Source organism: Charadrius vociferus, unplaced genomic scaffold (genome assembly GCF_000708025.1).
Source record: "Charadrius vociferus isolate BGI_N301 unplaced genomic scaffold, ASM70802v2 scaffold218, whole genome shotgun sequence".
NCBI lineage: Eukaryota > Metazoa > Chordata > Aves > Charadriiformes > Charadriidae > Charadrius > Charadrius vociferus.
Genome location: NW_009650084.1, coordinates 1,936,283 through 1,958,163, shown reverse-complemented (window position 1 = coordinate 1,958,163; position 21,881 = coordinate 1,936,283). Strand labels below are relative to the sequence as shown.

The 21,881-nt window shown below is 38.6% G+C and overlaps 1 protein-coding gene across 1 annotated transcript in view; it reads left to right on the top strand.

Moving 5' to 3' along the window:
- Positions 1–21,881, top strand: part of ARHGEF7 (Rho guanine nucleotide exchange factor (GEF) 7) — a 74,662-nt gene that overhangs the window by 6,408 nt on the left and 46,373 nt on the right. The window contains exons 3-7 of the mRNA XM_009892134.1: positions 156–286; positions 2,783–2,984; positions 11,425–11,513; positions 18,266–18,360; positions 18,597–18,692. Coding sequence (XP_009890436.1) covers positions 156–286; positions 2,783–2,984; positions 11,425–11,513; positions 18,266–18,360; positions 18,597–18,692 — 613 coding nt within the window. The remainder of the gene's footprint in view (positions 1–155; positions 287–2,782; positions 2,985–11,424; positions 11,514–18,265; positions 18,361–18,596; positions 18,693–21,881) is intronic.

The following is a 21,881-nucleotide window of genomic DNA, read 5'->3' as shown; positions in this document are numbered from 1 at the left end:
GTAGGGAAGACAGTGACTTCTTTTAACCTTTAATTATTGAGCAACTACAGATACATTGAACGTGCTTGAAGCACGTGAGTTTTACAGAAGTAAGCAGAAGTTATATGCAGATTTTTCAAATTCTAATATGTACTTTTTTTTTTCCCCGCCTACAGACATAGGGCTGGGCAGTGACTCTGTATGCGCACGTCCGTCATCTCATCGGATAAAATCTTTTGATTCTCTGGGATCCCAGTCTCTACACAGTAGAACTTCAAAACTCTTTCAGGGACAGTATCGGAGTTTGGTAAGTTCTAGAAGAAATTAAATGTGCTGTGGTGTGACTTGTTTCCTTTGACAAGATTTATAAGTAAACAGTAGTGTAGCAAAGTAACTGTTTCTTCTCTTTCACCTCTGTATTTCAAGCCTATAGCATTCTATTTTTGCAGCTTTTCTTAGGATGCTCTGAAATACATACAGCTTTCTGTGAACTTCTAATTATTTTTTTTTCCTCGCTTACCTCTCCATGTTGGCTGCATACATGGTATCTTCCTGGACTTGCTTTTTCAAAGGCAAAAAACTCATGTTCTCCATATCTGTGAGTTTAGGGATGGTGATTGAAGAATATTCAAACCTCAGCAAAGGGTGGTACTTTTAATGTTGGCAGTATTGGTAGTTATTCCTGTTTTCTGTTATTATTTCAAGGTGAATCCTTCAACTAGCCTTCATGTAACTGATTGGTATGGGCAGTTGTTTTACAGGACAGCCAAAATCAGGATGGACTACTGTATTGAAACTAACTGGGATGAAAGGTGCTTTTAGCGACTAAAAGGTTTGCAAGGAGGATTCAGATCCCTACTGTAAACTGCTTTTTCCATGCTTGAAGGAGGCTGTTTTGAACTACATGATGATTGCTGTGTGGAACTTTAAACAGTGCTCTGCTTAGGCTTTCTTAGGTGTGGTTTGATGTGTTTTCTCTGGTAGCAGAGCCCTTGCAAGTTCTTCCCCTAGGCCACTAATTCCAGCTCCCCCTCTGCTCTTCACCACCCACTCAGTTTTGCTGATGCAACTGTTTGTGGGACTAGCTGTTAGATGGATTACTGAATTAATCAGAGCGTTAAGTATTTCTATGACTTTGGTGATCTGAGCAGCTCCACAGAAAGTTACAAAGGGGAAGAGAAGTACAAGAAAGGGGGGAGGAAGAGAGCTAGTGACCAAACCTGGGAAATTCTTAGTTTGGTTCTGCTGCTGTAGATGATCAATTTGGAACTGTTCTCACTAAATTTGTGCTCAGTTTCCTCTACTAGAGGGCCATCCTGGCAGAGTAAAGGGACTGTAGTTCATGTCACTGTGCGATGTTGCTGCTTATTTTGTGGCTTCTTGCCGTTTACTAAGGCAAAACCTTTTCTTTTGCTGAGCAGTCAAAGCAGGCTAAAGCACATGATGTACAAGCAGAGGACTAAGGCAGAGGCACTTCCTTGAAAATGTGCCAATCTAATTGTCGAACATTGTGACTTACAGTATCTTGGGGCTTTCTGTATGTTTTCAGAGTTGCATTTGCCATCATTTTCCTACAGTTTCTCAGCCACTAAAAGTCTGATTGTTAAATTGAGTTGTGATACAATAACATGATTGCTGTGGATATGAATTAACTTGACTTATATGAACGTAGTGACATTACGTAGTACATCTTGTAATCATCTCAACTGTATAGACAACATGTAGGTGAAATTCTGCTACCTGGATAGCTGACTGGGTTCGCTTACACAGTCATTTTCTCACTAAGTCACTTTTTTAGTAATACAGCTGTTGATCTTTAAATCATGTCTGTCTCTACCATAAGTATAGTGCTGTTCTCCCACTTCCAGTGCAGTGGACTGTATTTGGATTATTTAAAGCTGCCCAGTTATTAAGCTTTTTTAGCATAGAAGTTTGTCCTAACTCTCATGAAATGCTTAAATCATGCAGACATTCAAAGTTGATATCTGAAACAAAATACCGAATTTGAACATCATTAATTTGGAAGACTTCTAAGAAGTAGCTGTTAACATTTAGTTGTTACAATAGAGTCACAATCTGCCTCATATCTGTGACAGGGGATGAGCGCATATATATATATATATATATATATGAAGAGCTGTGAGTTTGACATGCTGCAGACTTGCAGCTTTGCTAACCTCAAGGCAGATGATTTATGAGTAAATTTTCAAGGTAAATTGCATAACTGTTTCATAGGTTTTGTGGAAGAACATTGTCCTTCTCCGTTGGCAGGCTACGGAGACTTGCACATTCAGGTGTGGAACCTTCCAACCTGGCCTATTACGAGGAGCGGGGGGTCAAGTTTTAAGCTGGAAACTCTTTTTGTATCCAGCATTAAATTAAACTCAACTCAGTTCCGCCCTCCTCCCAGCCTGGAAAATTTTAGGAAAAAAACCTCTGTAGTGTAAAGCTGTTGTTTCTTTGTAGCTGCCAAAGGCAGTTTTAATTTATACTATATATAGAAAATAGAATTTGATTTTTCAGAGAATAAGAGTTATTCTCATTTTAGCTCTGTTACTCCCTTCTGATTTGAAGGGGCTGTAATAAGACAATATACTCCCTGGACTGATACAAATCCATAGATAAAAATGACAGAAAGGCTGGAAATGACAAGTCATCCCTTACAAATGCTTAGAGTAGAAATGTGTGGGGAGTGTTGTGTGTGGAGGAGAGGCTATTTCCATTTTATGGATACTTCTGTTCATGGAATAGCTGTTTAAATCTCTAACGTGATCTTTTTGTTCTTTGTATTCTCACTTATTAGGACATGACGGATAACAGCAACCATCAGTTGGTGGTGAGAGCAAAATTTAATTTTCAACAGACAAATGAAGATGAACTTTCTTTTTCAAAAGGAGATGTTATTCATGTTACAAGAGTGGAAGAAGGAGGCTGGTGGGAAGGAACTTTAAATGGCAAAACAGGGTGGTTTCCAAGTAACTACGTGCGAGAAATAAAATCAAATGGTGAGTTTTGAAGGAGAGCATATTTGCACAAATTCTGGGCTTGGGTGGAGGTTCGTAGTTGGTTGATCCATTAAAAATTGTAATGCTTTGTGTTTAAGCTTGACTGTATCACTGAATTTTATTCACAGCAATCGTTAACGTTCAGGAGCTCATACTCCCCCACCCCAGTTTGCTATATAGAGTGGTCTAGGACTTCTGAGTTAACAGTAGGCATGCAGAAAACTCCTCCATTCTGTTTGCTTGTCTGCCTGTCTCTGTCACAGTTGGGCTGCTCTGACTTCCTCGATCTGAATTCCTAGAATGCTGGATTTTGGCTCTGATGCTAACATGTTTTGATTTGGTGCTTTGGGTTTAAGTCCTAAGAGATTTCCTGGAAATGTCTTTAAAAACAACAAAACCAAACCAAAACAACCTCCTCCAAAACCAACAACAAACTACACCAAAAAATCTCTAAATATGTCTCATTACTTAGAAGCAAAAAAAAATGCAGAAAAAAATCCCCAGTTCTACTGAAATCTACTAAAAGTTAGAGACAGTTTTTGAAAGATAATGTATTTGTGACTTTTCTTTTTCCTTACTGTTCATGTGCCTTGCACTTTTTTTCATACGGACTTCACTCTTCCAATGAAGTTTTATTTTGAACTTCATGCAGTGAAAATGCCTTCTGTAAATGTCATCTTCATGACTGGATACTGAATATCAGAACTAGCATTGCTTCTTAATCCACCAAGACCTTGACAAGGGTGATGCCATCTTTCCCCCCCCCGCTTCTCTCTTTCCCATCTCTGCTTGCTTTCAGAGACTGGGGATAAACCTGGTAGGATAGAACTACCCAGGGATGCTCTGAGAAGCTTTACCCTTCTTTCCCTTGTCACAGCTTCAATCAAAACATACATCTTTTGGGCCTTGCTAAAAACCATTGGTATGACTTTTTTTTTTTTCAGGCAGCCACACAAATATGAGATTGCAAACTGAATTTGTGAGGGTAAAACTTCATTTTTAAACTTAATCTTTTCCCTCCAGTTGCATCCTCTTATTTTCTTCCTTGATTTGCTATTTACAGTCAGTTTTTGCACAAGGCTAGAGTCTTCGATCTGTAACTTTGTTGTTTAATTTATCAAAATACTAGTTTTAAACTGCTTTTATGCCTTTGTAGGTATGTGTTTGAATTGTCTGAAGCTGACCTTTTCATAATGAGGATGGGGGGGTGGTAGAGGAAGCATGACATATTGAGAGCTTCATGATGTCTGTTAATAACTCTTCTTCCCTATTGAGTTGCAGATCAGCTTTCCCTTTTGATGTACGTATGCTGTGGAATGTTTTGTTGCTACTACCATTATGTCCATGTTAGTTATATTTCAACTGGTGACCTGACTTTATCCAGTTACTTCTGCTTCTCTTTGTGTGTTTGAGGTGACTGTAATATTTGTGATATTTGATCATGCCAATTTGCATCTACTTTTCCTGTTCTTCCTTTGAGATGCCCCTAATTTTTAAAGGGCTTGGCATTCTTGTGAGCCTTTTCTTCTTGCATTGTCACTAGTGGGAATCCTTTTTTTACCCATATTTGTAAGTTTACTGCTTTCTTCTTACTTGACGTGCATTGTTCTTGTTTGCTGCTCTCCCCTTCTGTTTCCCTTTCTTGGTTGTTTCCATTGAATTTGTTATGAACATTTCTATTCTCAACTGATTTCTGCTTTGTGGATACTGCTCAAGGGGCCAGAGAAGGCTTTTCTATCATTCTCCTCCCTTCTGTATCAAAGTGCATTGCTGCTGCATTCTGAGGTTGGACTTCCTTTGTTCTGTTGTCCTTGTTGAAACAGGAATGTAGTGCCATTTACCACAAAGCTCTGGTTACATGCATGGCTCTGGTGGGTGTTCATAAGTTTCATCTAGGTTGTATGTATGAGTTGACAGTCTCTGTTGCACTCCTGCGCCCCTGCTCTTTTTTGCTAGTCTTCATTAGATTGGTTGACATTTCTTGAGTTGGTAGTCTTTCAATGTCCATTTTTCCTGACTTTGTGGCAACTTTATGTACCTCACTTGAAGATTTTTCCTGCTTCAGAAATGTTTTCAGTATCTTCATGCTTTAAGCATGAAGTTAAAACACAAAATGCTTTTCTTTTCCCCCCCAGTGTATTTTAAAACAAGTTAGTAGAACTTGCAAGCTCAAATTCAAAATGTGTTTTCTGTCAGTGTTATAATGAATTGATTTAAAAATTATCAAGATGGGGTTGTTGAAATACTTGCTCTTGATTAAGGTCTCTCTATGAACAACATGTTCATCCTGGACATCTAATTGGTTCCCAAAATACGCTGTAAAATGTTCTGGCATCGACAGCATGACGCCACCTTTCTTCTCTCAAATGTGGCTGAAAGTACTGCAACTAGCTAGAAATTCTGTACAGGCAACACTGTGTGTTATCATTTTTGATGATGCTTTATTTGGAGAACTCCTGAGAACTGGTGGGTTTGATTAAATAAATCCCTTCAGTCTGCTGAAACCTGCGGCAAACTGGGTAACAGAAGAAAGGAAAAGTTCTTTATGCACGTGTGGTTTTGTTTTAATTCTCACAAAATTCATAGATGTTAGATGTTCAGATAAATGGATTTTTGTTCTAAATTAAAATACCCTCTAATGTCAGATAACTTTATGTTTGTAATCTTAGCTTGTACAGTTGCTCTGAAGTTAGATATTCAAGGAAAGGAAGAAAGAGCTAGGAAAAGAAGCTGAAAAAATATGGGATAATACAAGATTATGATATAGCGGTAGCTCTCTTTCCTGAGAGAGAATTCCAAATACTGGCTGTATGAAAGAGTTGCCATGAAGGAAATGAATGGTCAAATTCGGTGTGCTGCTTAGTAATGGGAACTGCCTTTATCCACATTGCTGTCTTAAAGATTTTAGAAGAAAAGGAAAGTACATAACATGCTCTGCTTGTGCAATATATGTAACATGATAAGGTATCTCAGAGCAGCTGAAACATTACCAGGCCATGCCCATGTTTGCTACTTTGTAATATGTTTGCTTAGCTATGCTGGAATGATTAGTGTTAGCACAGAATGCTAATAGGTGTATGAGGCAAGCTGTGGATGGTGCTAGGACAGATACTGAGATTACTGAGCAAAGCACAGCGTGTAGTTTTCTTAGGCTGGACAATGACACTGTAAACTTTGGGGAAATAGATTTGGTTGAGCTGGAAAATGATTTTTATTTTGCTTTTGAGTGTGTGTTGAGGCTTTCCTCCTGCCCCCTGACCCAAGGAGAAAAGGAGGATTTGTTTGAAATTGTGGTAATTATGATCAAACTTATAAATAGAAGGAAAAAATGCAGTAGCAGTTTCTTTTCAGTTATGTGCCTATACTGTAAGGATCAAAAAAGATGGTTCATCTCTCTCTCTCTCTCTCTCTCTCTCTCTCTTTCCCTCCCTGTGCGCATGTTTTCATTTCCTTTCTTAAATCCTGTAACATCTTGCTTTTTCTGTTTAATGTTCTTTGATCACTAGTCAGGAAGTACTTTGAAATAAGAGGACTTTATTTCCATCCTGCCGTACTGTTACACATGACAGAGGGTAAAAGATTTATACTGTGTAAACTTGTTAGATGTTTGACAGCGTGGCCTTATTGAGGTTTTTATTGTATGAAACAGAGCAAGGAGCGGTGAAGGTGTAGGTGGAGTCTTGTCACTTACACTACCCCTTCTGTCTTGCACAGTAGAGAGATTTGGAGGCTTAGTTTTGAGAATTTCCTTGTGATAAAGAGAAGAGGGGTTAGCCAGAATGGGATGCATTTGCTTAGTTGCTGTCAGACATTAATCAAATTTTTAAAAAATCACATGGTCACTTGCTTTTTTTTTTTATCAAAGTGTAATCCATTTAAATGGCATGAGATTATGCAGAAGGGAATATAGCTTTGAAAAATGACATTTGATATGTCACAAACGTTATTCTAATTCTTCACAGAAATTAACGTGTCATTACTGTCCTAACCTCTCTTCTGTTACGCTTTCTTGACAGTGCGGGCCCAGTGTGTATTACAGGTATTTCAATTTTAATGATTTTTCTTGTTAGATGCTTTAAAAAAAAAAAAAAAAAAAACCAACAAAAAACATAGTGTGGGAAAAGGACAGAACAGAGTGGAAGACTCTCCTGTTCCCATCCTGTGATGCATGATAGAAGGACAGATGCACTTTTAGCTTTTCAAAAAAAGAGAAGAAAAAAAAAAGGAAGAAAAATCTATCAAGAATGCTAATTTTCCTCTCCCCAGCCATGTACGCTTGGAGGGCTATTTTTTTCTCTTGTCAAGTGTTACTCCACAGGCTATACTGAATAGAATAGAGTTTGGGATAAGTCAGTACTACTAGGGTAGAAGTGTTGATAGCGTCGACATTGCAGAGTGGAACATGTTGCAGCAGCACCTGAACCACCTGGAGAACCAGGAACAAGTTTATGTCTGCCTTCCTGGTGGTGGCCTTGACCTGATTAGAGACAGAGCTTGCTTGTAGCACTTCACTAATAGGGATCACATAGCTTTTGGTGTCCCAGTTGGCACATCTTTTCTCCCATACTATAGGAAATAGCCTCTAGACTGCACCTAGGTTACACGCGCTGTAGCCTAGTAATAGAAACACATGGTGGTGATCTTGCAGCAGTACAGTCGAAACGCTTTAGTAAAGTATATCCTGAAAGAGTGCTCTGTGGAGTAGCATGAAGTAGACTGTTGCATGAAAACGAATATAACCTAAACTGGAGACATGACAGAAGAGAGATAGGAGGGAATGTGAGAATGACAAGTAATTTGAAGGTGAGTAAGAGAAATACTTAGACATTAATGACAACAGAATGAAACAAAACATTGGGAAGGATTGGGTGAATTATCCTTTTACAGCCACTTATGTAGATGTTTGTAAAGGTTAAGAAAACTGTACTTCGTTTTAGACAGTTGGTGGCATTTTATGTACTGCTTAGGGAAAGGTTACTGAAGCAGCTGCTCTAAGTTGTTTTAGTTATACTGAGAATAACTATTTGCTGGAAGAATAATGTTAAGAAGCCTGTGCCAACTTTCCTCTCCACCCAAAGGTGATCTATTAAGTGAATTCTATCTGGTTAATCACTAGCCACTAGACACTTCAAAGCATTATCAAGTGTAGCTGGGTGCAACTGAATGTAATGCTTTGATCAGGAAAGAAACTGATAGTGGTAACTTACCTCTTGGTTTCGGTCATCAGTAGATAGGGTCTCTTCCAGTACTCGGGCAGATGCTTGTTTGCTTTGGATTTGATCATATGCTGTACATGTATTCATTGGATTCTCAATGTTACAGACTTACATTGGGACTGGGGGGAAAAAGTAGGGAGAAGGGAATAATCTTCCATATGGGAAAACATGGTGTCTGGCTCAGGTCACTTGCTCTGTTCCCTTCCAGTGCTTTGAGAAACAGAGCTTATATGTTGGAGTGGGCAAGGTGCTAGGGTTTTGCTAATGTTTCAGAAACCTGTGGACTTCATAGACCTATGGACTTTATGTGTTCCCAGTATGCTGAATTAGGATGATACCTGCTTGAAATGTTTAATGAATTATGCTATATGTTTGCAAAAGCACTCTAATGTTCTCTCATGAAGGATAATAAAATAGCACTTACCTTTGTTTATGCTAAGAAAGTGATTTCTTATGTGCGAGATCAGGATTTTCTTCTGAGTAATGCGTTGTGCAATAAGCTAATTGCAACAAGACTGTTTCTCATTCCTCTTTATGAAGCGAGGCAGTGCTTGGAGGCAGAATACCAGACGTGATAGACAGCTGGGCTGATTTGCTGTGTCTAATTCTGTGTTTCTACAATAGAAATGGCCTTTGCATTTTAAAAGCTGAATGTTGGTTATGGCTGTTCAGGCAAAATGATTTGAATGTGTGATTCTTTTTTGTGTCCTGTTTTTAAATTTGAATTTGATCATGTCTTTCTGATGGATAACGGAATCAGCTGAACAGCTGGTGATATAGACGACTATGTATTTCAGCAAAAAAAATCTCCCACTTCAGCAGTTCAGGAGAAGGAAAGGTTAGGGGCAGAGATATATTTTTACGCCCTTTAAGATTACAAAGTAGCTGGAAGAAGAGCCAGATTTCTATGACCAATCAACTTTCTCCAGATTAACAAGGGTCAGGCATCTGTATTATGATAAAATGCAGTGACAAGTCCTTACCTTTTTTCCTTAAATAACTCTGGTTTCTCCTTTCATGCTTTTTGGCACATAATTAATAAACCTTTAGGTATTTAGTGAACCTGAAAGTCACTGTAAATTGTAGGATAAGTCAAGAGCTTCCACAGAGAGTGAAAGCAAACTACCAAGTTTGTGTAAACTGCATCATTTTCATCATTCGGTACAAAGAAACAAATTGTAATTGTCCCATAAATGAGTAGCGTTATATATGAATATATAAATGGGTAGCCATACATATGACATGACTTTAGGTGCTTCTTTCACGCTGAGCGTTTGATGACAAATCTGCTTGGGTTTATGGTTTTGTTTAAAGAGGATGGGAGGAGTCCTGTCATTTGGAATTACTTGGCTGTAGAGCAGAGCGCGTATGTACTGCAGGGCTGGTGGCTGAGAGCATCAGCGTTCCCAGCTGAGTAACTGCTGGGGCTAACGGGTTTTGTGCTGCCTGTCAGCTTATAGCTGAACTTGGAGGGGGGGGGGATATTAACCAAAAGGATTTTACTGTCATCTCTGAATATGGTAAGGAGAAATGTTTTTCCCATGTTTGGCAGTTTTAAGAACATATTTTATTTTTAGAACAGCTTCTTTGAGGAAAGTTCCAGGGCAATACAGAGAAAATCCCCTCAAAGATACCACATGTGCTCTTGGGGCCTGAGCTGCTCCTTACAGACCGTTAGCTAAAGTCTCCGCTCCAGCTGGCCTGCCCCGCGCTCCTGGCACTGGAGACGAAAGGGTGGCCTGCATCTGCACTCTGCTCGCCTGAGATTGCAACATGCACGGGGCTGCACCTGGGCAGCCTGAAGAAGCACTAAATTACCCTGGATATAGTCCAGCAGAGGCTGGTACCACATGGGCTGTTCTGCTTACGGTGGCGTTTCCCTGGTTGGCTTTACCGACCACGGGAATTTCCCCGTAGCTGGCTCTTAGCTTGGCTGACGAGGCTTCTCCTGGAAAGGCTGGTTTGTGTTTGAGACTTGCGTAATTTATTCTTGGTGGCCTGAAGTATCAGGTAAACTAGAGTTGAATTATTCATGTAACTTTATTAAAATGCATTTGAAACTGGAGCTTAAAGAGCTTGCTTTTAAAATAAAGGTAAAACTTTCCATAGGTATGTTTTGATGATGCGTCTTTTCTTGTGGTTTTTTGTTTTGTTTTTTTTTTTGACAGTCTGCCATTTTATTGTTTGGATACAAATTGCTCAAATCCTTACTTGAAATTTGCATATTAGACAAACCTGCTTATTTAAAAAAACAAACCGAAACACCATAATGTCCTGATAAATACAGTCTCACAAGCATTCCCTGTTGGTTGTATGCAAAGTCAAGCGCAACAGGTCAAAAAGAGATGCTGTAAATCTTACTTGCTGTTTCTCCAGTATGCAGCATGATGCTTTTAATTCTCTCCTCTCAACTTTGCTCATCTGTCATTGACTTAGGGAAATGGTAGAGGTGGGAGGGGAGGCTTTAGGAGTGTTTTCTCTGTGCGGCTCCATTCTGGGAGTCAGCACTTGGGTTACTGTCAGGCCTTTTGTTTTGATCTTGCACATTTAAGTTGTCCTTCCAGGAGCAGTGTATGTTATGGAGGGGTAAATTCACTATGGGATTATAGGAAGGATTGCATTAATTGTTACGATGGACTCTGTTCTCAAGTGCATAAGCTTTTTTTTTTTTTAACTTCATAAACAGTAAAAGATAACTTGTTTCACTCCACTACTTGTATAGTGTTTTGATTCTCTGTTTCAGCCAGACTGAGTGTAACGTCCCACCTCTGGTATGTTCAGCCCTTGGTCACTTGCTTTTACTGAGTTCATTAAATTGATATTAAAACGTAATACTACTTTTGTTTGAAAGCGTGTGTAGTGTTTGGAAATGCCTGGGTTGTTTTTTTTTTTTGTTTTGTTTTCTTTAATTGCAGTCCGTGATAACGTTTTGTTTTTTAAAAAACAGTTTTGGAAAAGCTAATTTTATTAACTTACTTTTTGGTTCCAGGAAAAAGAATGGGAACTTTTCTACCCGCCTTCATTGAGGCTAGTGTTTCATTCATTGTGAACATATGAACCATTTTGATTCTTTACCAATAATTTCAAGCACAAGTATGTACGTTTCTCAGTGAAGCACTATTTTCACTGTATCTTATGATAGATATTTTAAAGCAGTTTGTTTGACCTCTAGTGTTGAGCTATAAAATTGCACCCCATTGACACAAAAATATCTTGCATTTCAGAAAAACCGGTCTCCCCCAAATCAGGTACATTGAAGAGTCCACCTAAAGGCTTTGATACGTCTGCAATTAACAAAAGCTATTACAATGTGGTGAGTGGTCCTTTTTCCTCTGTGTGAACTGTTATATACAGTAGAAAGTCATTTAACTAAATGCTCTTATATGCATAAAAAATTTGGCAGTCCTGTCAGACCCTTAGTACCAAAACTAGGTAGAGGTTTTAGTGAATTCTCATACAAACAAGATCATTATTAGTTTAACAGAATATCACACATATGGATTCTTAAGCATAATGCAAAATTATAGTCTAAAGTAAGTGAATAACAGGCATTTCTGGCACATACTGTGCTCACTTTGTTTGCTTTGCTAGTTGTTGATTTCCATTTTCTACTGTCCCCCAAATATGCAATCAGTCTTCCCCAGTCATTATAAATTAATGAAATTCTGCGGTGTTAAAATGATTAAGAATATTTTTGTCCCTTTTGTTGAACAAGAGACTGAACATTGTGAATTAATCCTTTTTATTCATGCTTATAAGTCAACTCAACTATTTACTTTGGGAACCTCTTCCTTACACTGATGGATAGATTTCGCAGCAAAAGTGGTATAGTATAGCCAGAGTCAGCCTTTAACACCCCCCTTCCTCCCCCCCAGGTATATATAACCTAGTACTCGGACATCTGTAGTAGATGCATGTAAGAAACATACCAAACTCTGTGTTTAGATGTGTTGCTGTAGTCATTTTGAGAATCCTTTATTTGCTAACAGTAGGTAACACTGGGAAGCAAAAAGTATCTTGCAGTTTTTGTTAACCACTGCTCCCTTCTGGTGTAAAACCAGAACACAAGGGGTTTTTTTCCCCTTTTCTTTGAAGCAGCTGTCATTGTTTTTATTTTTTTTTTTAGTGTGTGTCAGTTTTTAGCAGGGATTATAAAGCACAGTTTTATGCTTTCATCTCTTGCGGTTGTGGCATGAATAACACCAACCACCTGGAAGAACAGAGCAGTTTTGCATATAGTACCCTAACTGAAAACAATGAAGCCACCTCCTGCTCCTCCCAGTGGTGTGCCTGGTGCCTCAGTCAGTAGCCATAATTCCATGGTAAAGGGAGGGCTGTGAGTCTTTGGCTATTGTATCCCACACCTGCTAGTCACAATGGAAAGTACCTATGCAGGCATGCCTTCCTTCAGACTGCAGGGAGTAATGCTCTTACTGTGGTACATCCAGCAAGAGAGTATTGGATAGTTTTCCTTTTTATTGTTGTTTTTCGCTATATCTCTTCATAGTATTTTTTTTTCGAAGTTGCTGTAGTCTGTAGTAGTAAATATGTCTTCTCTATTGTTAAAACCTATGTTATTCAATGCAAGTAAACGGAAATGAATGCAGCAGAGGATTTAGTTCCTTCACTGGGTGTTCTTGCTTAAGTTTAATCTATATGTTGAATTTTTAATCAAAATAAATTGGCAACTCTCTTGAACACTAGTCCTTTAGATTTGGGTTGGTTTTGAGTGTGGGATTTTTGGTGTTGCTTTTTTTGTTTGTTTTTTTAAAGTCAGTGGTAAATACATGCCTCATATATAATCTTATATTATTGTTTTCCTGATAGATGTTAATATGATGAAAAAAAAGAGTTGCAGCTGTTTAATTTGGGCTTAACGGAAATTCCAGTTTGGCTGTGTCCAAATTGAATTGAATCTTGTGGTTGCATATTTTGCTTTGTAAGTGTAATACAGGCCATTTTGGGGGTGATAGTATACGTCAGTGAAAACAATAGGAAGCAAATGTCTGAATTTGCCTAAAACCATATTTGTGGCGGTTAAGTTATAAAAGGCCATACAGTTTTGAAATACCACCTTTGGCTTGTGTGATTTTTATATTTGTTCCCTGAATAACCTATTATCATCATCATGGAGACTCAAGCTACAATTTAGTTTGGGAAACAGGTAGTCATAGCTGGTTTTTAAAGTAGTTTAATTAAAAAAAAAAAAAAAAGTTGGAAGTGATGACCATCATACCTACTCTTGGAGTTGGGTTATTTTTCATCTTGCTTAGGTGCAACTTGGTGCACTAAACTGATGTAAGGAAGATTCCCACTGTTTTGACTGATAGCTGTTCATGATATATTGCATGGCAGATGGGCGTGGAAATGACCAGTTCATAATAAGATTAATAGTAAATTAGAGCACTGGCCCTAGAATGCTGTTCTTAAATCCTTCTGCAATGAATTAGATAATTGTCTTGTTTTCACATGTTTCCACAGTGTGGCAGAGATATCTGCTTTCTTTTAACCTTACAATTGTATTCTTTTTGTTTAAAGAATGAGAGCCTGTGCTGTAGCATGTACTTTGTTTCAGAGAAGTAAGTCTACTGCTGTGCTTAAAACCTAAATTAGACTAGCTGGCACCTAGGTTTTCTTGAAAAATACTAAGATCTTCTGATGGCATTATAACTGTAAAATAATGATTTTTAATAATTATTAAATATGTAATGAATTTTACATGTATATAAGACAGACAGCAAACGCATTCACTGAAGTGAAAGCAGTTTAACCCGTGTGTTGAGTTTTTGTTCTAATACGTAAGCTTCAGACATGGGACTTCCCTGTGCTAGAAGTCTTATCATCAGTCTGCACTGATAACAAAATTGAGCCCATACTAAGGTAAAAACAGAACAGCTCCAAATAAACCTTTGGCAACTGGTAGCTAAAAGGATGTAGCTCAAGTTAAAATCTGTTAAAGACTCTCTTGACAACCAAGCATGATTTGAGGCTGGAACTCTGGGACTGCTTGCTATTTTCAAGTTGTGGCTATCTTCTACCATACGGGTGTGTGCTGAGACCCTGTAAACCTCATGCTTATTTATTGCTGTTTTTCCTAGGGAAGGATTTATGCAGGTGCAGGCAGCACCTGTGGGTACGTTCGTCAGACTGATGACAAGAATGAAAGGGCATTTCAGAGGAAGTTCAGAGAGTGGTAGGAGAGGCTCGAGGCTGCTAATCTCCCTTTCTGGGGGAAGGGCTGGGATAGACTACAGGAAAGGTGTTTAATGTAAAGCGGAGACTGCTTTCACCGCTTTCCTTTGTTCTTTACCCCCTTGTAAACGTATTCTTTATTTTTATGGATTCACAGAGCTCTGTCTGAACTTCATAACACAAATCACATGCTTTCTAGTCTCAGTGTGCTTTATTAGCTGCACCCTGCACTAGGTGTTGCTGAGAAGACAGAGCACGTTTGGTTTATGCTTACATTTTGCCTGGCTTGGGAATGCAGGTTAGCAGAGAATCATAGAGTAGTTTGAGTTGGAAGGGATCTTTTAAAGGTCACCTAGTCAAGCATCCCTCTGCAATAAGCAGAGACATCTTCAACTAGAGTTACTGGTGCTACAAGGTCTTGTTCTCCATAAAATGGTACGAGTCTACAGCAGTGTGTAATATGAAGCAGACTCATGATCAAGCATGAGGCATTTTTCATGTAGAAGTAATTTAGTAACCTGTTGCTGAAGTAGTGGGCGTATTATTGCAGGTTTATTCCCTAAAGACAGAGCAGGCGTTACTCTGATTTTTATTTTTACTTGTTAATTCCTTGAGAACTTAAAATTTTGTGTCCAAAATAAAATTAGGTTATTTCCACTTATAGGACAATTGCCTTGAGATTAAGTAGTTGTTTTAAAAGCAGGTAAAGAAATGGGCAACTTTCTCCATAGCATGAGTATTTGCATACCTCATTTTACATTTAAGCGTTTGAGAAGTGGTAGAAAATAAGCTGTCCTTTCAAGGCCACACTTTTGAAGTTGGGTCAAGAGTTTGTGTTTACTGAAGTTCATAAAAGCTTTTGAGGACCCTTGAGATATGGTATACTTGTATGGTGCTTTACGTTGCCCCTCTCGAGAGCCTGTTTTAAGGGGTTCATCTCTCAGATTGTCACGATCCAGGAAAATTAGACATTGATCACCATTTTGCTGAAGTACATGATATTTCAGTTGAGTGCTATACTACTCCCATAAAATGGGACTGTGCAACAGGATCATGCCCAAGTGTAGCTGTGAAATCTGCCTTTTCTCCCTCTTATCTGGAAGGTGATCAGCTTCATGTAAGTGACTTAAAATCCATTTTTGGGTGGTAGTTTTTGCCCTAGGGAGACGGCTGGCATTTTGTGTGTCAGAGTTGTTAACCGTGCTTGAATTTTCCATGCCGTGTGATTGAGAGAGCTTGTGCTGTATGAGCTCAGTTGTCTGTGCCTGCCATTCATCAGTGTTACGGATTTCAAAAGCTGCCACTTCAATGCTGCTCTTTGGGTACCCGGTCTTCTCTGTCCAAATGTTGTGGTAGAGTTGTGGAAACAAGGTCTTCGAGGTCTCATGGGGTCTTGCAGCAGCCAGAACGCACAGAAAGCAGGAAAGGGAAGAAAGGTGATTATTAGATCATGCGGGCGAGATGTGGATGTGAGGAATGTAAGGGTGCTCTGGTGCCAAAATACTGAGTTGCAGTGCTGACTGCTTACTGCTTCAAAGCACAGTCCAAGCGTTTAATCCTCAGCTTCTCCGTGAGGTAGGTAAGTCAAGCTGGAAGGATGTGAGATTTCACAGAACTGATGTTTTAGTTATGTAAGCAAGATTATTCTTTTAAAAAGGTATTCAAAGTAAAAGAATCTTATAAGCAGTGGAGCCTGCACTTTGGGGCGGGGGAGGAAGGGAAATAGATTTAATGTGTTTTGGAAACTATTTTAAACTATTTGTATATCTAAAGTGTAGTGTAACATTGTGAACTACTGGAATAACATAATGCAGTAAAGTGTATCTGGTACTCTGCATAGGTTTTGTAGCATAGTTTTATTTACAGCTGCATTTGTTTTTCCAGTAATTTATCAGCTGGCTAATTCTAGTTCTTCAGCTTTTCCATTCTTTTTTGTTGGTTTTTTTTTTTTCCTCTTTTAAGTCTTCTTCCTCCAATCCCATATTCTTCATATTGCAAAGAAAATCCTCAAATAAAAATCCAAACCACCACAGGAAAGTAATGGAGTTGTCCAACATGCAACTAGTTTTATTTCAAGCTTTTCGGAGAAAGAAAGGCAATAGCAAAGAATGGAAGTACTCTTCAAGAAAGTGGAGCAGTAGTGCAGCCTTTCAAGATTTCTAGCGAATTTGTTGATTTTTATCTTTAAATGTGTTTTAATGCTGTTCAGTGTTTCATCAGGACACCGTCTTTTTGTCCTTGGCTTTCAGTCTCCTTTTCCCTACTAATTGCTGTGTAATGACTTTGGGCTGGGAGATTTTTGTAGGAAAAGCCATATTGGAAAAGATTGGTCTTGCATTTAGTTTTGAACCTCAGGGATCCTAAGTACTGTCTTATCTAACAATTGACTTTTATATATGTGTAAGAGAATATGGGGTTTAATTAGTGCTGTGATCAATGGTATTTTTTTTCCTCTTGGTCTAAGTGGGCAAAGAAACCTTAGCTTTTTTAAAATTTGTGTGCCCATATTGTACTTTATGCTGTAGTTTCCTAGTTAGTAGTCATAACTTTGCCTGTGACATTCTTCTGTCATAGTGTTTAGCAGAGAATGGAGACATTTTAATCTTCAGTTCAGGATTCAGATTTCCAACAAAAGAATGAACTCAAAAGTGGTCTTTTTCCCTCTCTCCAAATGAATAGAAGCATTCAAGGAATAAGCAGAATCAATGACACCAATGAAAGGAACAGTGAATTCTTCATTGACATACTGAACTATTTAAAGTTATTTCATCAGGTTTGCATTTAGGAATGAATGGCTTTTTTTATTTCCTAAGAAAGAGTATTGACTACAACACTGAATAATGCACTCAATTACAGTCGTTACTATAAATGCTGAAATGAGATATTACTGTAGTCTTGACAAATATGGCATGTAGCAAAATGAGAAGGTTTGGTGTGGCTTATGACCAGTGAATAGCAAAAAGTTTTCAAAGCTCAGCTGTGTTCATTGAACTGCATTTAATTCTGATGATTCTCTTGCTAAATCATTAACTTCTTGGAGGCAAAAAGTAACTCACTGGCTAGAAGCACAGTAGAATTTGATGTGAACATATTGAAGGATATCCTTAAAGCAGGCTCCCAGGACATGGCCCAGTAAAATGTTTTCCTGTGCATATTTGGAGGTATTCTAGTTGTTTGATTTATGTTCAGCCAAAAAAACAAGCGTGTGCTGTGTTTTATGAATTCTTGGCCTTGCATCAGAATCTGTTGTAGTTTTCTCGTGGTAGTGTATACTATTGCACTCCCAGGGGAAGGTTAGGCAGCCCTATTTAAAAAGAATGCAATAATGCTAATCATATTGCTAAGTAAAGTTGGCACTTGATATTTGTAAGTCTGTTAATATCCAGACCTTCTAGATAGAACAGCGCATCTGCATAAGTAAATGCTTTGCTAACAAGATTAGTTGCAATGTGTTGTAATTGAGACTGAGAAAATGACACTAATTGTTCATTTCTTATACAACTTCTATTGTGCTTTACCAACCTCTGATGATCTTTGACTGTTCTGAAGTACACAGGAAGAATAATTACCCCTAGCTTTGGAAGAACACTATATAGCTTTCAAATTTTACAGTAAAAGTTGTAAATGTAGTGGAATTCCTGTTAGCTTACCAGTTTTTTGTGTATGGCTAAAGGATGGCTCATTGTGCATGTGTGGTGGTTTTTTCATAGATGTATAGTATTCAATGCTTTCTTGCTGATATTTAAATTTTAATGTAGGAACATTTAAGTTTTCCTAGTGCTAAGTAAATTTTTGTATGCTTTAAAACTTCAAAGTGTTCAGATCAATACCAGTATCTCTTAAATACCAATTAGCAACTGTCATTTATTGTAGGTGCTACAAAATATATTAGAAACAGAAAATGAATATGCTAAGGAGCTACAAACAATGCTTTCAAACTACCTGCGACCATTACAAGCCAGTGAAAAGTATGTGAGTTTGGTTTGTTTCTTAAATTAAATTTGAGATCTCTCGTGTATTGGGTGGGGTTTACATGGTCAAAATTTCAATGTCGATGCGCATTTTCTTGTGTGGACTGTGAGATTCTTGAGGCAGAGCTTGCTTAAGAACCAGTAAGCATTTTCTTTTAATGCTGTAGGTTTTATTAAAGCACAGTTGGTAAATAACTACAAACCTGAACACCTTTTATTTACTTTGGCTCCAGGTTAAACTCGGCAAATACTTCATACTTAATGGGAAACCTGGAAGAAATAAGTTCTTTCCAGCAAATGCTTGTACAGTCTTTAGAAGAATGCACCAAGTAAGTACTATGCATACCAGATACTGTAAAATTCTAACAAGCAAATATTTTTTATTATTTTACTTGTTGTGTATACTGTTTGTCATAATTTTTGTTCCTCTCACTTTAAGGATTGTTGCTGTAGCAGTGCAGTAATAGAAGTTTGGGTAATGCATTGACTGCATACTAGGGCAAATATCTATCTGTGTAAGCAATTGAAGAGGTAGGAATTTTGATGTAGTTTGAAAACAATTTATGAATTTCCATGATGCAATTGCACACCAGTGGGGAAGTGGTAGAGAAAGTGGTGGGTTTTGTTTTGGACGCATGAATTTTAAGTCTTTTCTTAAAGTAAGAGAAAGAATAAATGGAGCTTTTGTTGTGATGCAACAGTGGAGGATGAGACTTGGTATGTGACTTGGATGAAGGATGCTGTATGAAAATGCTTCTGCTTAGTATTCTTCTGTCCTGAACAATGGTGGTTGTCAAAATGTGCTGGGAGAGGCATGTAGAATAGGCAGATAGACCAATCTGTTTAAAAAAAAAAAAAAAAAATCCTCAATGCTTGCACTGAACCATATATGAAGCACAGAAAAAAAGGGGATGAAGACACCTCTTCTCCTTCCATAGGTTAAGCTAAAGTGGTAGCTGGATATTTTTCAGCTTGTACCTCAGCACTTGGGGATGTAAGAAGAAGGGGACCGTATCCCATTTGAATTGTCCTAACAATTCTCTAGTGTTGAAACTCCGCTGACAGTGTAGTTCCTGTTCCTAACCTCAGTTGCATCCGTTTCCTTGCCTGTGTTCTGGTTTTGTCTGACTACGTGGTGAGCTAAGGCAACTTGCTAATCCAAGTTTGCTTGTTTTCTGCCAAGTTAGTAATTTGAATGGTACTGAGGGCTTAGACAAGTTTCAGTCTGCTGGGAGTACTTGGCTGTGAGAAGGAATGAATGTCTTGGGTGGAGGAGAAAGTGCCTCTTCTGGCAGCAGTGATCTAAAGATAAGCTCAATGTGTCTTATTTTGACCTCTTCCTCCACTTCTGCTCTAAGCTGCTCCATATGAAGATGGAGCTTGGTCATGACAAAGTGGAAGCTGCGTCTCCACTAGGCAGTAACGTATGTCTGGGTCTGTTACTGACTTTGGATCCCACGTCCTCCTACCACCTGGCTTCTCTCCCTCTCTTCTGCCTCTAGACAACTTAGACTGGAATGGAAAGGAGGATGGTATAGTTCAGATGACTATTCAGCAGTGGAATGGAAACATTCTTGAAATGGCCTTTCTTTCATGCTGTGTTTGAGAAAGAAGGATATTCTTTCTGGCAAGTTAGACTTGATCAGTTAAGTGTCTAAATCCTTGTGAATGACCGTCCATAGATTTAAATGTTTCCTTTCTTTTCTTGTCACTGTGCTTTGTTGTCTCATTCTTTTGTTACCACAATTTTGTTTCAGTGAATCAGAAGTTGGGGAAATTAAGTACTTTGTATGAACAGACTGTCGTCTTTTAAAACTTTTGATTAAGGTGGTCTTAAGAGTGAAAGAGCATATGCCTTTAAACAAGTATCAGTGCAAGTTTTGTTGTAACTTGGTGTGTAGGTTAAAGTGATATCATAATGTAGCTTCAAGCTCACAAAGCTTATTTAGAACTCCTTCATTTATTTAAACTCTATTGGAGCGCCTTCTCATAATGTCCTTTATTTATTCTTCCTGCTAAGTGAAATATTGCTGTGTGGTAAATTAGGAACATAATGGATGCTAGTAGGTAGGTAGAGGAAGTGATGCCCCAGGGTTACTGCAAATGTTTTGTGTTAGTTTCATTTCATAAATATGCTGGGCATGCCAAGTTGTATTTTCAGTTTAATTTTCATCATAGTGTATTGACTTGAGCATCCAGCTTCCTCCAGTTTTGAATCCAATCTATCATAATTCCTATCATGTAGAAGAATGCTTGCCCTGTTGCCTTGTTTTTTGGCACTTTGCCATGTTTTTTTGGCTGGTGAACCTGTTCTGTAAACTCAGAGTAGCTCCCGGGCTGAAAATAGATGTATCATTTTATTTTATTTTTGGCAGAGAGCTTATAGTTCCATCATTCAGGCACTTCATATTGCAGCATCCGGTGGGGTGGTTTTTTTCGAACTTGACATGTCAGAATGACCAAATGCCGATGTCCTGCCAGTTGTAGTGCTGCCAGCCTACCTCGCTTGACAAATTCCTGTTCCTGGGCATGAGAGTTGAATGTTTTATGAATTCCACACCCCACTTGAGTCAGTTTGTCATTTGAGTTTTCTCTTAACAAATCCTGGCACGTACTTCAGTGACAGAAACTTTCTGGTGCTTTTCTTCTTCTTGCCTGCACCACTTTGGCTTATTTAACCCTTCTGTTGTTAAATGTTGGGTTGTGTTTTTTTCCAGACCGTGTAATGCTGTAGCGGGTGCTTTGTGTGTTTTAGGGGGAAATAGTTGCTTGGATGTGGTTTGGTTTTAGTTGTGTGCCACCCTTCCACCCTGCCCCCAGCCTTGAAGCTCCTCTGGTGCATTTAAAGGTTTGTCCTCTTTGAACTTGTCCAGGTTGGCTTCTGTTGCAGTATCACTGTGGTGCTCCTGTGGGCTGCTCCATCTGTCACAGGCCTGGGAACACTGCTTGTCTGCCTGCCTGGATGCTGGACACCATTGGACAGTTTCATTTGGGGTTATTTCTACCTTTGTGATTTCTCTTCTTCATTTACTAAACAGAAGTGGCGTATGAAATGAGTAACTAGCATTGAGTGAGAATCTTCTGGCTGATTGACTTCAAAAGCACTTTTTTTTTTTTTGACTGATCAGCTTCAAGTGCACTTTGTTTTCATGGATGCAAAAGAGCTGTAACTGACAAGGCAGAGAGGCTGATGAGTCTTGAGTTGCAAAAGCGCAGATTTCTGTCAGTGAAACAGAGCAAGAACACTCCGTGCTCTGGTCTCTTGAAGACAGAAAGTGGTCCAGTGCTCTAGGTCTCTTTCCAGATCTTTAATCCAGCGCCAAAGATCAGTTCTGCAGTGGTTCACACAGCACAGGAGTTTCTGAATGAACAAAGTCAGTGTCCTTCAAGTGATCTCTGGCCTGATCTAAATGATCTCTATTGGAAATATTGCTCTTTGGGTATTTTTGTAGCAGGAGACTGAACAGATGTTTCCTCCAAAAAAAAACCCCAAATCATTTCATTCACCAGGGAATAGA